The sequence below is a fragment of the Plecotus auritus genome, assembly GCF_963455305.1.
Source record: "Plecotus auritus genome assembly, chromosome: 6".
NCBI lineage: Eukaryota > Metazoa > Chordata > Mammalia > Chiroptera > Vespertilionidae > Plecotus > Plecotus auritus.
In genome coordinates, this window is record NC_137773.1 from 4507361 (window position 1) to 4525009 (window position 17649).

The 17649-nt window shown below is 56.3% G+C and overlaps 1 protein-coding gene across 1 annotated transcript; it reads right to left on the reverse strand.

Annotated features, from left to right (window-relative positions):
* Positions 1 to 9425: 9425 nt before the first annotated feature.
* Positions 9426 to 14217, reverse strand: MSX2 (msh homeobox 2; the record flags this gene model as incomplete). Its single annotated transcript, XM_080673990.1, has 2 exons — positions 9426 to 9895; positions 13839 to 14217. The coding sequence occupies 2 exons, from the start codon at positions 14215 to 14217 to the stop codon at positions 9471 to 9473; spliced, it is 804 nt and encodes a 267-aa protein (XP_080530116.1). The 3' UTR covers positions 9426 to 9470.
* Positions 14218 to 17649: the final 3432 nt, after the last annotated feature.

The window sequence follows — 17649 nt, forward strand, 5'->3', positions numbered from 1 at the left end:
GCAAATCGTTTTTATTATCTTGGGAACTGAACCAACTTTTTCAAAGTCTGAACTCACGGCAAACCCATACATTTTAGAAAACTTTAAAAGTCAGCAAAACCCAGGGCTCCCAAATGTTCCCGGAACTGTTCTGTCATTTGGTCAAACCTTCGCCTTCATTCATTCAATAAACACTGTGCTCGCTGAGCATGCGCCATTCTAAGCGCTGGAGATACAGTTCAGAACCGACAAAGAAAACTTGGCCCTCACAGCGTCCTCTCTCTTGCCCACTGCCGATCCCTGCCTTGGTCTGCAGGGAGCCACAGTGGCTAGTTTGGACTTAGACTGGGTAACTTGGGTTTCTCATTTGCTGGTCTTTGGCAGAAGAACCAAAATATCAATAAAAGGAGGGCATAACCAGAGCAGTTTATCTGGAAGAGAGTGTGATGGAGTTGGAGACTTGCCTGGGTGCCCAACAAGCCTACTATTTTTACCAAGATGGTATGTGACAAGATGAATAAAAATAGCAAAGTTTTCTTATAAAAAAAAAAGACCCTTTGCTTGCACTTTCTCTAAGCTTGGGAAAATATTATTTGATCAGATCAAATACGATGCACATATGTCTTTAATTTGGAGTGGCTGTGGGAGATGGAGATGGATGTATATCATTGGGGACCAGCACCCGCCCCGATCCTGTTGTCCTTGACAGCGGCCTCTCTTAGTGAGCTACCACGCTCTAAGGTACAGGACACCTGGCTTTCACGTTGCTCAGAAATCAAGTTCCCAAGGCCTCGCTGAGCTCAGCTCAGCCTCACTGAACTACAGATGTAACTCTAAAAAATATATTATTGTTCCACACAGCAGCCGTGTGACTTTGGGCGAGTCACGTCCACTCTGAACCTTTTGTGTGATAGATACGATGACACCCTTTACCTTAAGATCCCACCGTGTGGTCCTTCAGCATGATTCTAGCCCCGGCCCAAGGTATTAGCCTGGAATGTCATTTTGCTTCAGGTGACAAGTTCTTACTTTAAATCAGTTCAGAAACCCAGTGGGCCCAAGAACCACCTCTCTCACTCCTGCGGGTGACACAATCCCAAAATCCTTCATGAAACAGTGAATGCTCCCTGGGGTCCAACGGTCCCCATCCCAGCTCTGCCATTCACCAGCTGTGAGACCAGCAAATTACACTGACTCTCAGGCCCCCCGTTTCCTTATCGATACCGTGGGGATCAAACGGGACTGTGCTGCTGCTCCTGGGACTGAAATGAAGTTCGGTAAGAGACTCGACCCACTGCCTGGACGGCGGGAAGTGCTCATTCCCTTCAGGTATTGTCCAGAGGGACGGACACCACCCTCCTTTTCTTCTGGGTTGCAGAGAATGTGAATAATTCTGCTTGGAGAATTTCAGAAACATCCTGGGCCATGACACCATCAATGTTCAGTGTTGTGATTTTGAGCCAGAGCCGTCGCTCATTCATTTTATTTTCCTTGTTCTGAAAAGCACACGGTTTCTGCTTTCTAGCCCCAGACTGGGCCAGGGATGGCCTGGGGAGGAAAACGTGGGCATTGCTGCCTCTGAAAGAGACATTTGAGTCCCGCTCAGCTTTCATCAGTCCCAGACTCAGGGAAATCATGTGCCTTCCCTCTAATCGCTTCTTTCCTCCTAAGACCTAATTTCCTCCGCACTGGCCCGCTTCGTGCAAGGGAAATACCAGTCCCTTCTCACCGGGCCGGGCCGTGGCTCAGTGGTGTCGCGGGAGGGCAGAGACGTCCCTCACCCTAGGAATAATTGAGATCTGCAGGTCTTTCCCCAAAGGCGGGGCCACCGCCCAATGCCCTGTGCCCGCAGCCCATGGGGAGGGGGGTGGGCGGGGGGCGGGAGGAGGGCAATGACGTCCCGCACGAAGCCCCGCCCCCGCCCCCACCACTGGGATGACTTCACCGCACAGTTGCATTCCGGGAATCCTCAAATCCCAGATCATATTCCCCCCACCCCTACCCCCCAACCCGGCCTTTTTTACGCTTTTTGGCTCCTCTCTGTTCCCATCGCTAAACAAAGGGAAATCCAACCGGAAAGACTAGACGGGGCGAGCGGCTAATGTGGTGGGAAGGAGGAGGAGGTGAATACTTCGCAGCCCTCAGACTTTCCCTAAATTGGCCAATTTCACATCAATAAGTGCCTCATCCATCACCACCGCCTTTCAGGTGATTTTCTGTGATGGGATTTCAGGAGGCACTTAGCGTCTTATACACCGTTTCTTTACAAAGTCAGTTTTTCCATCATCAAGCTTTCTCTGCCCTGAAATAAAAATAGGCCGGGCTTTGCTACCAAAATAGCCCTTTTTATATCAGGCCCTGCAACCCAGGAACCCCTTTCAGGGACCGGTAGGCTTTCTTGAGTCCACGAGGGGGGGGAGGGTGAAGAGAGAGAGAGAAAACTAAGACAGACAGACCTCTAATCCAGCGGGGACTTAACCGCCCCCTGGCGCTGCTTCCCCATGACCTTGGGGAAGTCACCTTTCATTTTCCATGACAAGGGGAAATTATTATGCCCACATATTGCCTGGAGGGCCAAACCCGGAGGAGAGTATTTTGGGAACTGGGATATATTTTATAAACAAATATGAGGGATTAAGAAAGGGGATAGAATAAAGGCAATCCAAGACTGGCTTTAGATGACACTCATCCATTTTATCTATTTTTTTTTCTAATTTAGAAGAGCTCTTCATAATAAGAGCTGATAATAAGTATAACAAAATTCTAGGGAATGAAAGATTACATCACAGTTGGCCATGTTTTCTTTTCAGTGGAATAGAAAATGCACGTTATAACGGATGGTATCTTCAACGAGATACATGATATATAGTCAACATAGCTGACTGCGATAGGTGTGTGTGCTGTACCTTCTTGCAGACCGCCTAAGCCCTTTGGCCCCGCGCAGGGAGAAGTCCCTGTGCCCCTCCGTGTCGGTGTCCAGATGTGCAGTCATTCCCTCCCCACGCGTGGCAGACCACAGTACACACGCGCTCTTCCTAAAGCAGCGGCTCTTGGCAGGAGCTGGCGAGTGCAGTGGCCACGCTGGCGCGGACAGGTGTTTCTGGGCCCGCTCGGCAGCTGTGATGTCCACCCGCTGGGCCCCCTCTGGGCAGCTTCTGTCTGAGGTTTACTCTCCTGCTCCGTGGGTGTGAGCGCACCCCCAGTTCCTGGCCTTCAGGCAGGAGACAGGCCAGGGTCTCAGTGTGAGAGCGAGTCCCCCCCCCCCCCCCCCGCTCTACCCCTCAGTTCACCTGCGGCCTCGGACCCCAGTGTCCTCACCTGGAGAAGGGACAAATGGGGATACTTTCCAGGCTTGGCGCCAGGGAGAGAGGAGCTGCTACGAGAAGTACCTGCGGAAGGTGCGGGCCAGGTGCGCTCCCGCCTCTGGGAGGCGCCATTGGCCTGTGCGCGCACCGTCGGCCTGCGGAACAGCCGGGTCGCCAGGTCCCTGGCCGGCGGGGCGCTGCTGCCTTGGCCACCGCGGACGCGTTCTCGCCGGAACCTCGCTCGGTTCCCTTAGCGCAGACGGAGCCGGCCCGTCTCCGGCCGGTGCGGAGGCTCCAAGGCGCTGCGAGGTGTAAATGGCTGAGCAGAGTCTGGCCTCGGGAAGCGCCCAATAAAAGGGGACTGTTATTATCTGCCTGGCTTGCTCCTCGGGGACGAGGTGTGAGTTTAACGACGGGGGGTGGGGCGGGGGGCCGGGGCGCCGGGGCGGCGGAGAGCCGGGCGGCGCGCGGGCCGCGGTGTCAGCGCGCGCTTATTGACGGCTGGTATTTGGGGAGTAATTGAGCGCGGCGGCCGGCCCGGGGCGAGAGTGGGCCTCCACGAGCAATTAAATGTGATTAGGCCGAGACCTTCGAGATCCAGCTGCGTGATTGATAACCCGGCCGCATTCCTGCCGGGCCCGCGACATCAAACGGGCTGCCGGCGGCGGGCGGGGCCGGGGGGCGCGCGCGGGGACTCGGCCCTTCCCGGCCTGGCGTTGCCCTTCTCGCCGCGACGCCCACGGCTCCAGGGAGAAACCCAGGGACCTGCCCTCTTCCTGCTCAGGGGTCCCCGGGCTGGCACGCCAGGTGCAGCGGGGAGGGCAGGCGCCCAAGGGACGTGGTGGCCAGGAGCCCCCCGCGCCAGGGCGCAGTCGCCGGGAGGAGCGAGCGGGGCTGGGCTCCGGAATCCGCACGAAATCGCTGGAACCGGGGAAGAAAGAATGGAAACAGAGACGGAGTCGGGGTGGGGGGGCGGTGGGGGAGGAGGTGACAGTGGGAACCAGAATACATAGAAAACCGAACAAGATTAAGAGACGCGAAGGAAGAGCAAAGTGACAGGAAAACAAGAGAAGAAAAGAGGGTAAAAGAAACGAGGAATACGGGCTTGGAAAGGAATGGTCTCCGGACAGTAAGAAGGTGGAAGAGGAAAAGTGTAAAAACATATAAAATGGGACAGACGTGGCGAAGAATGAAAGGAGGGGAAAGAAGAAAAGGATGAGAACGGGGCCAGGGGGGTGGGACTGGAGATGAGCATGGGAAGTGAGAGACAAGAATGTGGAAACTGGAGAGGGAAGCTGGCCTGGGTCCCCGGGGTCCCTTTCCCAGTCCCCCTGCCCGTCCCTGCCCGTCCCGGGCAATTCCGTACCCAGAGCCTGGTGCCCCCGGGAGAGCTGGCATTTGCCCTCAACGGCCTGACTCCAGCCCCGCCCGGCCCAGCCGGCTTCTTCCTCTCCAGGCTACCAGAGGGGCATCCCTCCCCCAAACCCAGAGTGAGCAGGGGGCTCCCTGCACCCCAAGCCTTGCCCCGCCGCAAGCCTTAAATCCCAAGTTGGAGGCATTGGGGGTTCCGGGCGTGCGGGGCCAGGGAACAGTTTCTGTCTGCGCTGACTCCACAGACAGGGTCAAACAGCGTGAAAGAAAGAAATCCGAGGGCGACGTCGGCAGGAGCCGGACTTCTAAACCCCTTCCGCCCCGTAGGCTTCAATATTAAACCCCCAGGAGCCCCAGACACTGTATTAATTAGTGCAACCACCCGTGAAAAGTGGGGTTTGGAGCGGCATTCTTTGCCCTGTGTGAAAAACCGAGTCTAAGAAACAATTGTTCGGTTGGCCTGTTGCCGCTGGTAAATTACATAGCATTAAAAAAATAATGCTTTTCATATTAGGCACTAATTAAAGGTTGGGACAGCTTTAAAACAAGAGAGGGAGGGGGGAAATCAAAGAAAATATAAAAATGTTCTTTCAAGAGTTATGGGAGGTTAATAAAGTGTGTCTGTTGGAGGGAGCCTACTTTGCCCCCAGCTACAGCCAGGCTGGAGCCGCCGCAATTGGGTCTCAATAAGATAATGATATTCCTTTCTCTGCTATTAAAAGCCTCCCAGTGCAAACTTAAAATGATTTATTTAATTTAGGAAATTATGAGGTGTAACTTCAAAGCCCGAGCCGTTAGTAATGGAAAATACCAGGTTGTTTAAAATTATAATAATAATTGTTTGGGACATCAAAGTGTTTTCATCAACAAATGCAGAGGGTCCGGAGGAGGGTGGCGGGAGGCGGAGGAGGTGGATGGAGTTTGGATTTGATTATTAGGGGCCTTATCGGGGCCGGGTTCAGGATCCCCGCAGCCCGTGCCCTGGTTCTGCTTTGAAGCGGGGCTATTTTGGAAAGTAATGTTCCTGCTTTTTATTTAGTTCCTAGCAGGGAGGGGGGGGGGGGAGAGGGGCTGAGGGGGGGGGGGGAGACGGGGAGAGGGGTCCAGGACTTGACAGCCGACTTCTCCTCCCAGCCCTCCGACCAGCTTCATCAAGATGCCCGCAGCATCGCCAAGTGGGAAAAATTGTTTTACTGAACGTTGAAGGGGAAACGGGCATAATCAGCTTCACTACCGGGGGCCCTGTGATTTCAGAGGGTGGCGTGTGTGTGTGTGTGTGTGTGTGTGTGTGTGTGTGTGAGAGAGAGAGAGAGAGAGAGAGAGAGAGACATGGGTTCTTTTATACAGGAGGTTTATGTTTATTCCAAACCCAGCAGTGGAGAGGGAGTGGGGGTGGGGAATGGCCTCTCCAACCCGTGGCAAATGAGCGGCTTTTATGGCAAAGAATGGCCGTGGGAGTTTCATTCGGGCAGGCCAGGTCCCCTCAAAGGCAGGGCCCTCTTTTCAGGCGCGCCAGGCGGGCCAGGCAGACGGTTTGCGCTGTGCCTGAGCCTCTCCCAGCCAGGCCTTCTCGCCTACCTGCAGGCCCTGCCCGCACCCCCTCCTAGGGCTGAGCCCGGGTCCCAGCAGAGAGGGAAGTGGGGTCCTGGGTGGGAACCCCCGGCAGCTGGGGAGGGGAATGGGATGCAGAGGGAGGCCCAGACCTGGGCCCTCGGGGCTGTGGGATGGGGACGGCGGTGCAGGCCCTGCATCAGGTCTGAGGCTCCTGCGTGGCCGCCTTGGCACCCCGCAGCCCACCCCGCGCTGGCCCTGTGCTCAGGGAGCCACGGCTCGGCCTCGGGCTCCTGGGCGGGGACCCGGCCGGGGTCACACCGCCCGCGGGTGTGCAGTAACTAAATGCGGTGGACGAGAGAACGCTGGTTCCACACTTAGGAGCTCAGAACATGGTTTCCCCTCCTTTCTTCCCCTTTTCCGAAAGCAGAGCTGTCTTTCCGGGAAGCTTTGGATGAAAGCGGTGAAGAACGGGAGGGTGAGGGTCTGTGTGCAGGCCTCCGGCACCCATGCGAGCAGGTCCAGGGCCGGGCTGGGGGCCTGGGGAGTCAGGGGCCTCTGCCCGAAGGTTGCTGGTCTGGTCTCTGAAGGCATAACGGGCCATCCCTGAGCGGGGACCCTAGGACGGCTGAACCAGCTCCCTGGGAGGCTCAGAGGACTCCAGAGCCAGGCGGGGTCCCCCACAACCTGGCTCAGCCCTCAGCTCAGCGAACCCCTCTACCCCGCGGTGCCGGGTGCACGTGTCTGAGTCTGAGCAGTTCCTTTCCCCGCCCAGGCCGGCTTGCCTTTGGGACTTGGGACTTCTGTTGTAATACGCAGTCGCCCAGGCGGTCTCCCGTCCACCCCTCAGGCCCGCCCGGAGGCACTGGGGTTAAGGACCCCTCCTCCCGGGCAGCCCTGTCTCCGGACTCCCATCCCGGAGGCTGTGGGGTCCCCGTGCCGGGAAGGGAAGCTTGGGAGACGGGCTAACTGGGGGCCCAAGGAGGCGGCTGATGGCGGCACCGAAGGGCTTTGGGCTTTGGCAAGGGCGTCCCTTAAACGGGAAGGCGGACGAGGGCTGGGGCTGGGAGTTGGGGCTGGGGAGGGGGCGAGGCCGCACAGTTGGGAAGGTTGGGCACTGCCCTGGGCTCCGCCAGGAACGGAGCAGGAGCGGGGGCCGGGTTTGGGCACTTTGTGCGGGGCTGTGAGGCCTGAGGCTCGGGGCCATCCGCAGGAAAATGTGGGCCAAAGCGCTGGTCCCAGTAGCGCCAGGTGCCGGCCTCCCACCTTCGGGGTCCCTTGGACCGTGTCCAGGGCCGCAGGAGCTTCTCGTCAGATTGGGGGGGGGGGGCGCGGGGGGCACCAGCAGCCTCTCCTCACTCACTTGAGCATCACAAAGTGGCCTTGAGGGTGCTCTCAGCCCCCCTGCCCATTAGCCACTAGTTCAGTAGGGATGCCTCAGCCCAGGCCTGACCCCCTGTCTGTATCCAGCGGAGGCTGCAAAGCAAAGGGGACTCAAACCTCGGGGAAGAGGGTTAGTCCGGGCCCCTCTGGGAAGAGGCTGCAGTGGGGAAGGGGCCTCTGAGACACCCTCCAGAGAGAGCTCCCAGTCACCCCCCCCCCCATTTGCCAGGAGCCATGGGTTCTTCCCTCAGCGTAAATTTGTTGTTGTTTTGATAGATGGTAAATTTCAAGTTCAAGATTTCCACTTGACCATCTGGAGCGCTCAGATGCTGGCCGCCCCTCGGCCCCGCTTCTTTCTCCTAAGCTCATCTTTCACTGGAGTTTCAAAAACTCCACTTCTTTTCCAAGAGGAACCCAAGCTGCAGGGGAAGTATTTCCAAGTATTTTGCTATTTTCAATGGACCGCCCCCCACCCCCCGCTGAATCTGGCCAAAACACTTGATTGATTCGCATTAAAATAATAAAAATCAGCAGCCTCCCCCACTCCCCAATTTGGGTGGCATTTTTTGAGCAAAGCTCAACGAAGAACAGAGAGAAATTGCCTCTTGAAAGAATTAAATTGGGACAAACTTTACTGCAATAAAACAAATGTTTAATTTAATTCGGAATAAGAGATAAGAAATAACTCTTCAATAAAATATATAAAATTATACAAGACACCCTTTCAAAGGGATGAAGTATACTGGTGGGGGGGGGGAAGGTGGGGAGGGGAGATGGATGGGAAGATGGATGGGGAAGGGAGCTAAATGGGATGTGAGACACCCGGGTTCTTAGCAAGTCAAAACACGGCTTCACCCTCTGCCCCCGACATGTTAAAAAAGTATATAAATTTTCCTAATACGTTTAGCACATAAACATATTAGGCACACACACAGAGAAAGCATGGTTTTTCTTTCTTTCTGGATCTACTCATTGTCCAAGAATACGTAGCATATAGGTAATGGTTACAAGACATTTATTTAAGCAGAGAATTAACTATACCCCTCCCCCGCCCCATCCCTTTTGCAATGTGTGAGGACTGACGTACCTAGCATTTCACAGAAACCATCAATTCCTCCGACAATGATCTGAAATGGAGTTAAGCAACAGCCTGGAGAGGAATTAGGAAGTACTTCCATTTCCCACCTTACCCCGAGGCTGGCTCAGTCTTCTCAGCCCCCTTTTATTGATCTTACAAAAAAAAAAAGTAAAACTTTAACTGGGTAACAATGTACAATGTGCAGGGGGGTGGGAAGGGCCGGATATGGTCGCCTCTAATTAGTCTAATGCATGGAAGACTGTACCCGTGGCCTGTGCCTGTCATTCGGAGGAATCTCAGTCCCTATCTATGGTCTATGTACTTTGCGTCTAATTCTAATATGTTTTCCTTAAGCAAAAGCCAATCATCCCCGCAAAATCACTCAATTTCAGCAATTTTAATTTGTCTCCCCCTAGAAGAAAAAAACAACCCACACAAAGGAACTTCAGCAGTCTTTTAGGGTGATATATATAAAAAAGTATATATATAAATTTCGCCTTTCAAAATAACTTGAATTTTGACGTCTGCTGTATAAAAATGTGTTCTGTTTTATTATATATATTTATATATAAAACCATCAGAGCCCATCTTTGTGAGAGGAGAGGGGTGTCTGGGAAATGACGCCAAGAAAACGGAGCTCGGAGCCTCCAGCCTCCAGGACGAACTGGGCTGCGGCCTGCCAGCCCGGCTGCTCGGGGTGATGTGTGTGAGGTTTGCAGAGCGGGGTGCTGGCGCGCTGCTTCCTGGCGAGGGCGGGGGACCCATCGAACAAGCCTCGTCCGGAGTCCGTGGAGCAGTCTTCCTTAGGAGAGATGGTACATGCCATATCCCACAGGAGTCGCGTAGAGTCCCACGGGTGGGATGGGGAGCACAGGTCTATGGAAAGGGTAGGACGCTCCGTAAAGGGATGCTGCTTGCAGGGGCGAGTTGATGGGGAAAGGGAGGCTGAAGCCGGAGGGCAGCATGGGCTTCGCAGCCATTTTCAGCTTTTCCAGTTCGGCCTCCTGCAGTCTTTTCGCCTTGGCCCTCCGGTTCTGGAACCAGATTTTGACCTGGGTCTCTGTGAGGTTCAGCGAGCTGGAGAACTCGGCGCGCTCGGCGATGGAGAGGTACTGCTTCTGCCTGAACTTGCGCTCCAGCGCCAGGAGCTGGGACGTGGTGAAGGGCGTGCGCGGCTTCCGGTTGGTCTTGTGCTTGCGCAGGGTGCAGGTGGTGGGGCTCAGGTGTCCTGGGGGACAGAGAGGGAGCGGGTTAGCATGGCCAGCGGCGCTCTCCCACGTGTGTCCCGCGCCAGGGCCCCCCTCTTCATCTTTCAGAGATAACTTTGTCATAACCAGGTGTGGGTGGTTTCTTCTTTTTTTGGGGGGGGGGGAGTAGGATGGAGGACCATATTTAAATAGATAAATTACTTCATTTAAAAAAATTGAGGCTTTTAATAAAACGTTTGGGAATTTAATGGTGTAACAGAACTTTATGGGAAACAAACAGCCTTAGAGGGATGGAAATAGAACTCCTAAGAACAGACTCCTCCTAAGTCAAGGGAGTCAAGTGGTTCCTAAGAACACCCCATCTCTTCTGAGCATAATTTCTCCTCTTTAAAATAGGGGCGTGGGGGGGGGGAGGCGGGTAACTCAGTTGATTTCAAGAGCATCTTCCCGAAAAGCCAAGGTTTGGGTTGGATCCCTGGTCAGGGCACATACAAGAATCAACCAACGAATGCATACATAAGTGGAACAACACATTGATGTTTCTCTCTCTCCCCCTCCCTCTTCTTCTCTTGCTCTAAAACCAAAAATCAATAATATGGGGGGGGGGGATGGATTCAGAATAATCCTCACTTCCCGTGGAGGCTGACATATCACACCTGAGAAAGAAAATGAAAAGGGTCTTATAAAAGCAGGCCGGCTCCCTCTCTGCACCAGGACACGTTGGGCTGCCTTCGCACACGGGCGAAGGGTAACCCTGCAGACGGGGTCTGTGGTGAATTACTAACATCTTGCGAGGGGGGGGGGCGGCCCCCCGCAGTAAACCGCAGCAGCTGTCATTCCATCCCGTCTACAGATGATAAAACGTGAACATCACTTCACAGATGTGGGCTAAGCCTTTTGGCCGGGTGCTTCTGGAATATAAACTTTACCCAGAAGGAGAGAAAAATTAGCTCGCCCATAAACGTCAATGTCAGGGGATGTGATGGCATTTAGTCATCCCGGCCCATTATTCTATGGTGTGGGGCCAACGTGCCAATGCTTCCTGTGTCGCCAGGGTTCAGAGCGAGGCAGCCACAAGCCAAATAAAGGTACGCCAGCAGCATCAGACTCCCGTGTTTCACTGGACTCGGGGACAGAAGCCACAGGACCGGGCACCTGGCAGGCCCAGGGCATCAGCTCACTTAGGGCTTCTTTCCTCAAGGGGAGGGGAGGCGGGAGGCGCTGGGGGGCAGGTTGCTAAACAATTAAGTCGCTGCATTTGGCTTTTACGAGCTATGCTAATTTTCCAAGTGGAGCCGCAGTTCTAGTAACTCCAAAGGACTCGAGGGGAGAATGTCGCATTTCTCGTTTTGTTACTTTGGTGGCCCAAGAGTTTACACTTCAGACGGGAGGGTGACACCGCACAAGTCCCAGCCCAGCCGCCGCTTCCAGCAAGCAGTGGGCCTGTCCTGGGAGATGGGACGAACCATCACGTTAAGGGACTGAAAAGTGGTAGTGGGTTGGCAATCAACCGGAAAGCCAGCATTCTGGGAGGGGTGGGCGAGGAGGACCGAAGAAGCGAACCTTCTGCATATGCTAATCCCTAAGTAAACCAGGGCACCCACTCCTTAATTTACAAATAAACTTAACCACACCATCTGCACCTCCAGGACCTGGGGCGTCCTCAGCCTGGCGGATGGCCGGGCTCCGGAGGACCTGGTGGTGGGGCTCAGGTCCCCAGCTCCGGCGTCTATGTGGGATCCTGTGCTAAGTGGGAAAGCAACGCCCGTGGCCGGCACGGTCCCTCCTGGGGGCTGCGTGTGAATTATGAAATCCGGGAGCCGGGGATCGCACACGTGCATCAAAGCTGAAACGTTGGGAGGCTTCCTCTCGGCCCACCACTCCGCCCCCGCCACCCCCCATTTTAAACCAGGCGGAGGAAGGATGCGATTATACAAAGCAAAACAGCATTTATCCTACTTCCTCTGAATAACAAAACCAGGCCCAGGCGGGCCGCCCCAGGCTCCCTCCCCAGGAGCTCCCGGGACCAGACTCCCACCCCCCCCCCCCCCCCCCCCCGCACTCCTTGGGCCTCTGCAGGCCCCAAGCACCAATAACCCACTTTTTGTTTTAAAATGAAGTCCTTTCTCGGAATCTCCAGCTTTTCTGATGGGAAGGTCAGCTCCAGGGCCCAAGGCGGCCTTACTCAGCAGGGAAGCTGGCTGCGCTTTGTGGTGGGGCTGTTTACAGAGTTCAGCGGGGAATGGCCGTCCCAGAACCTGGAGGCCTAAGGAAGTGGGACTTCTGACCTCTGGACACGGCTCCCTGGAAGGCCCGAAAGCTCCGTGTGCCGCGGGGCATCGGCCCAGGCCTAGGAACCTGTGGGGCTCTCAATGTTTGTCAAACGTATTAAGTCCCTTAAAGTTTCTGGGCCTCTATTTCCCCATCAATAAAATGGGTAAGCAATACCGGCCAGGCAGTGAGGTTCAGAGTAAGGCATTTTAGAACGTCCAGCAGAGCCCTGTCATTCCATGGCGCCCGTTCCTCTCGGTGAAGCCCAAGATGGGTGTGTTGAAGCCGCTGAACTCTGCTGAACAGTCCTCCTCTGCTCCCAGGAGGCCTGCTGCGGCCACACAGATCAGATAAGATAACATGCTTAAAAGTGCTATAAAGCACTGAGCAAACTTGTATTTAAATTCTTTGAGCCCTTAATCTCCACACCCTTTGAATCTTTGGGAGTTTCTATCAGGGTGGAGAGAGACGCCAGAGGGGACAGCCTCCGACGCCGGGGTAGCTGGCCTAGTTTTGTTCACAAAATACTGTGCATCTCCAGCCTGGAGGGCTGACGGATGGAAGTGGAGAGAGATGCCTCTCCTAACTTTGCATAAAAAGTCCCTCCGCAAGCCCCCTCTTGCCCACCTTTCCCCAGAGGTACAGCGGGTAGAGAACTCTTCAAGGCCCGGAGAGACGTAAAAGTTGTGGGGAATGACTTGCAACCTGCAGAAGGCCCCAGGGCCCCAACACGGATGCTGAAGCTGAAGGAGCCACCCCTCTCCTGGGCCGACTCCCCACCCGCCTGCCTCATTGCAGCAAGCGGGGCGCATGTGTGAGGACCTCTGCTGGGTCCCTCTGGGGAGAAGGATCAAAGGTCTGGGGCCAGGGCACCCCAGAGCAGCCTGGCTAGGACACCAGGGCTCTGGCTCAATTCGGCCACTGCCAGTCAAGTCAGTCTTCTTAAAGTCTGGGTGTCTGAGAAAGGGGGGGCAACCCCAGATCCCGCCTCGGGGCTGCACCTCGGGGCTCCAGCGATGACTGGGGTCTGCTGAGCTGGGCGCCCAGGGAAGCCTTTAATTATCACTGAGCCAAGCGGGGCACCCCGCGCTTCAGCCCCGGCCCGCTCCCAGCGAAGCTCAGGACTTCGTGGGCGAGGTGCCGGCTGCGGGGACATCTCCTCCCCGCGCCAGCCTCTGCCGCCTTCCCTTCGCGCGGTCCTGCTTCGACGTCCGCGGGACCCAGGGGAGATCAGGATTTCCACCCAATATCGGGCTAGATTCAGCCAGCTCGTCGTCAAAAGGAGGGCACGCCTCGCGGGGCTGTGAACTTCACACCCCCTTCACTCCCCAGACCCTGGTGGGCAGCGAAACAAAAATAAGCGAAGTGGCCGAAGCGCAGGGCCGGGGGCTAGAGAAACCCAAGGGAAGCGACCCGCAAACCCAGCGAGGGTTCGCCCTCCACGGACCAGCGAGTCCGCAATTGCGAGCGACACGCTGCACAGCGAGGGGACCGGGATCACGCGCTCCGCCAGCGCCCACGGGGTGTCCAGGATGCAGCCGGCGCGCGGAACTCTGGGGCTAACCAGGGGCCCAAACCAGCTGTGCCTGCTTTCCGGGGCGCACGGTGCAGAGGGATCTCCGAACCCCCGGCCTGGAAACCCGCCCCCGGCTCCCTCCAGTACCCTGCGTCCCCGCCCGGGCGCGCACTCACTCGGCGGCGGCGAGTATCTGCCGGGCTCCTGCATCCACGCCGCTCCATCTTCGGAGTTTTCCGACTTGACCGAGGCGGTCTCGAAGGGCTTGACCAGCGACCCGGGGCTGTGCGCTTCCCGGGCGCCGTGTCCCGGCAGCAGCAGCGGCCGCAGGGTGGCCGCGGCGGAGGCGCTTTCGGCTGGCCGCGGGGACGTCTCCTTGGGCGGCTTCTTGTCCGACATGAGCGCCTCCACGCTGAAGGGCAGGCTGGAGACCTTGACGCGGCGCTCCTCCGCGGCCCCCTCGGCGCCCCCAGGCCCCGGGCCCGGCCCGGCCACTAGCGCCGGGCCCTCCTCATCCGACGAAAACAGGTCCTTGCCTTTGGACGGAGAAGCCATGACTTCTCTGCCCCACGTAGGTCCCGGCGTGCGACTCGGCTGGCAGCCCGGCAGCGGCGACTCAAACTTTTTGGGGGGGAGACGGGAGGGGCGCGCCGGGAGCCGAGCCTTTGCTCCAAGGGGAAGTGGGAGACTCGGTCCCGCCAATCCGCGCCGGCCCTGGCGTTGACGTCACGAACGCTCGCCTCCCATTGGCTCTTGCGGCAGAGGCTGGTCCTTTCTACCCTCCCCCCTGTTTGAAATAAATTAGGAGTTAATTACAGGAGCAGTCAGCAGAGTTGTTATTAGGCGATCCCTCAAGGGTTATAATCACGCCAAAACTAAAAAGTCCAAGGCGTAATTAAGGCCGATTATTTAAAGAGGAAGTTCTCCGAGTCCCATTTCTTCTCTCTTTTGACCCCTCTTTTGAAAAGGCACCCCGGGTCTCTATCACACCCCTCCCCACACCGCAGGAACGCGTTTAAAGTCTGCAGCTAATACTGCAAAAACATGTAGGAAGCGCCTACTATGCGCCAAAGCTGGGCTACCTTTGCAACTTTAGGGGTCGGGTCGGCACTGAACCCGGGCCAGCCTCCCTAGGAAAGGGAATAACAGGGCAGGGCGCTTAGAGGAGTATTTGGCTCTTAGTGAGTGCCCATGGGCGCCCGCTATTACCTAAGTCCCCTGGCAGAGGAGAGGCCACCGAGAGCCCCAGAGCGGGTCAGGGGCTGCCCTCTCCCCAACAGTCCCGACTGGACAAACGAAGCCAGTGGTCCCCAGTCTTCCAGGTGAAGAGGAAACCAGTGCACTCCTGGAGTCCGTCCGGTTCCTTTTCCCTGAACCACTTTTCTGGCTGCTCCTGCCCGGCCCTTTCCTCCAGCCCAGGCGCATTCTGTGTTCCTGCGTTCGACTGGGCCTATGTTTGTCCTGTGCGTTTGGGTGCCAGTGTTTGCCTTGGAGGAAGACAAGGGAAGAAAAGGCACGATAATATCGAATGCCTTCCTCTCTCTTGCAAGTCTCAGAAATACAGGGTTCCGAGTTTGCACACCCCAGGCCTCTGGACCTTTTGGGGAAGCACATTTTCATACATTACACCTGGTTTTAAAAGGAAGGAAGGAAGGAAGGAAGGGGGGAGAGAGAGAGAGAGAGAGAGAGAGAGAGAGAGAGAGAGAGAGAGAGATCTCACCCTACTCCCAATTGTACCTGGGTAATTCATCTCAAACCTTATTGACGACTGCCTCTGCTTCTCGGCCCAGGGAAGGGGAGAGTGAGCTTCCTGTCCACAGAGGCCTGGGGTGTCTGAAGGCCGATGGGCCAAGATTCCAGTGACTCCTGGGTGGCAGCTGCTTGTCCCTGGATCAGAACCATTTTTTCTGCGGGTGAGCAGGTAAACGGAAGTCCCCCAGCTCAGGGCCGTGCACACAGCACGCGCTTGCTGAACAGTTACCAGAGCTTGTAAGGAAGGTACTGAAATGGCCAGGGCTTGGAGGCCCCCAGCACTTCAAGTCTTAGAAACTTGACCCCCAGACCCACAGCCAGAGCACCTCTCTGATGCCCTGCTTCCTCCTCCGCTCCCCACCCCCCAACCTCTGCCTGGAGTGAAACTGCTGGGTCAGGGTAGGCAAACAGGCATTATCTGAATCTCCGAGGATAAAAACAGCCTGCATGGCCGGCTAATTCAGTGCGATTATAAACTGTCCTGGGAAGTTAAAGAGTAAAGAAGTCCTAACCACGGCCTTCTAACGCCCTCCCCCCACCCCAGTCCCTCTCCCTCCACGAGGAACAAGCACATGCTTTTCCTTTTTTTTTCTTCAACAAAGTGGAAAATCAGAGAAAGTTAAACAACAACAACTAGGAGAGCTATCTGGAGCCGTGTGCATTTTCCCCTGAGTCACCTCTGATGATGGTTGGCTTGATATGCATCTCAGATACCGGACAGGTAAAGCCAGATTGTGACCTGTGCCTCCTAGAGAGGTGCCCAGCCCGGCACAGGCTGCCTGTCTTGGAAGCAAACCTGGAATTCGTTGAGCCCCCAGGTGCCACAGTGTAACAAAAGGCTGCGGCTGTCAGTTGGGCTGTGCCCAGCCACCGCTTTATGGCTCTGCAAACTCCTTGTTCATATTTATCCATTTCTCAGGCTCATTCCTGGGAAATTAAAATAAAAAGCCACACTGCTGGGGTCCTTTTATTTTGATGGATGAACTTTTCAGGGAAAGGGGGGAGCCAAGTTCTCCTCGTGGTGTCCAGACAGGAAAAGAAACGCATGAGGCCAGAAATAGGAAAATGGTAGAGATGAAAACAAAAAAACAAGCAAGCAAACAAGCAAACGCCGGTGCTAAGCTCTGCCTGTGAACAGGAGCGATGCCCAGGGGGCAACTAGCCTCCCTGACTCCTCTCCTGGCAGCTCCCTCCCAGCGCCCTGCTGGGGTGGGGACATTCAGGAAGGGGACTCACTGCTGCTGGTAAAGGGTGGGACCTCAGCACAGCGGGAACCCTTTCTGGAGAGCCCGGTCCTGCATTCCTGGTCCGGACCTTGGGGACCTCACGTTGCACCCCCCTCAGCCTGCTTCTTAGTCCCTGAAGTAAGAGAGGACCCTTACCTGAGAGGGTTCTTACGGTGATTACACTCAATAGGCTACATAAAGGTGTAGGGGAATCAATAGAAAACATTGTATATCAAAAGCAGTTAACAATTTATCCACTGCTTTCTCTCGGCCAGCTCTCCAAAGCGAGGCGCACCGCCCGCCTGCGTGCAGTTCACTGTGGCTTCTCTGTAAAACCGCCCAGGCGGAGAACTTGGGGCGGCTGGGGACGTGCGTCCCTCAGCGGAGTAGGTGCAGCCCTTAGCGGAGGGCTAGCCTTGGCACATACGGGGCATTCCCTAAGGTGACATCCTCGTAGGCAGGAAAGTGGGCTTCCAGTGGGAACTCAGCCACACCAAGCCTCAGCGCCACAGGATGCCTTAGTGCCTGGACCTGTCCCCCGCGTCTCCTCTGTTCTAACACCCCGTTCGGGGCGGAGATTATATTCTCCATTTCCCAGGTGAAAAGCCCAAGGTTAAGATGCACTGAGTATGCAGCCTCAGGTCACGCAGGTAAGAAGTGGGGGGCCCGGGGGATGGCCGGGCGCGGCCCAGGCCCCTGCGCGCACATCCGCAGCCTCCACGTTCCGCTCCCCCGGGCAGTTGGCACGCGCTGGGGGCCCTGTGTGGAGCAGCGGGCACGCGCACCGCCAGTCCCGGGCGAAAACTCTCCTGCAAACCCGGGAGGACGCAGGCGGACCGCAGCGTTAGCAACGCCGGGACAGAGCGCCGGGTCCCCGCGGCTCGGAGGAGGCGGGGGAGGGGCGAGGGAGGGGGCCGTAGACGGGCCTGGGCTGCGGGCAGGCGCCAGGCGCGGGGAGATGAAAGGCGGGCTCCGGGGAAGGGGCTGCGCCGGGTGACCGGCTCCAGCC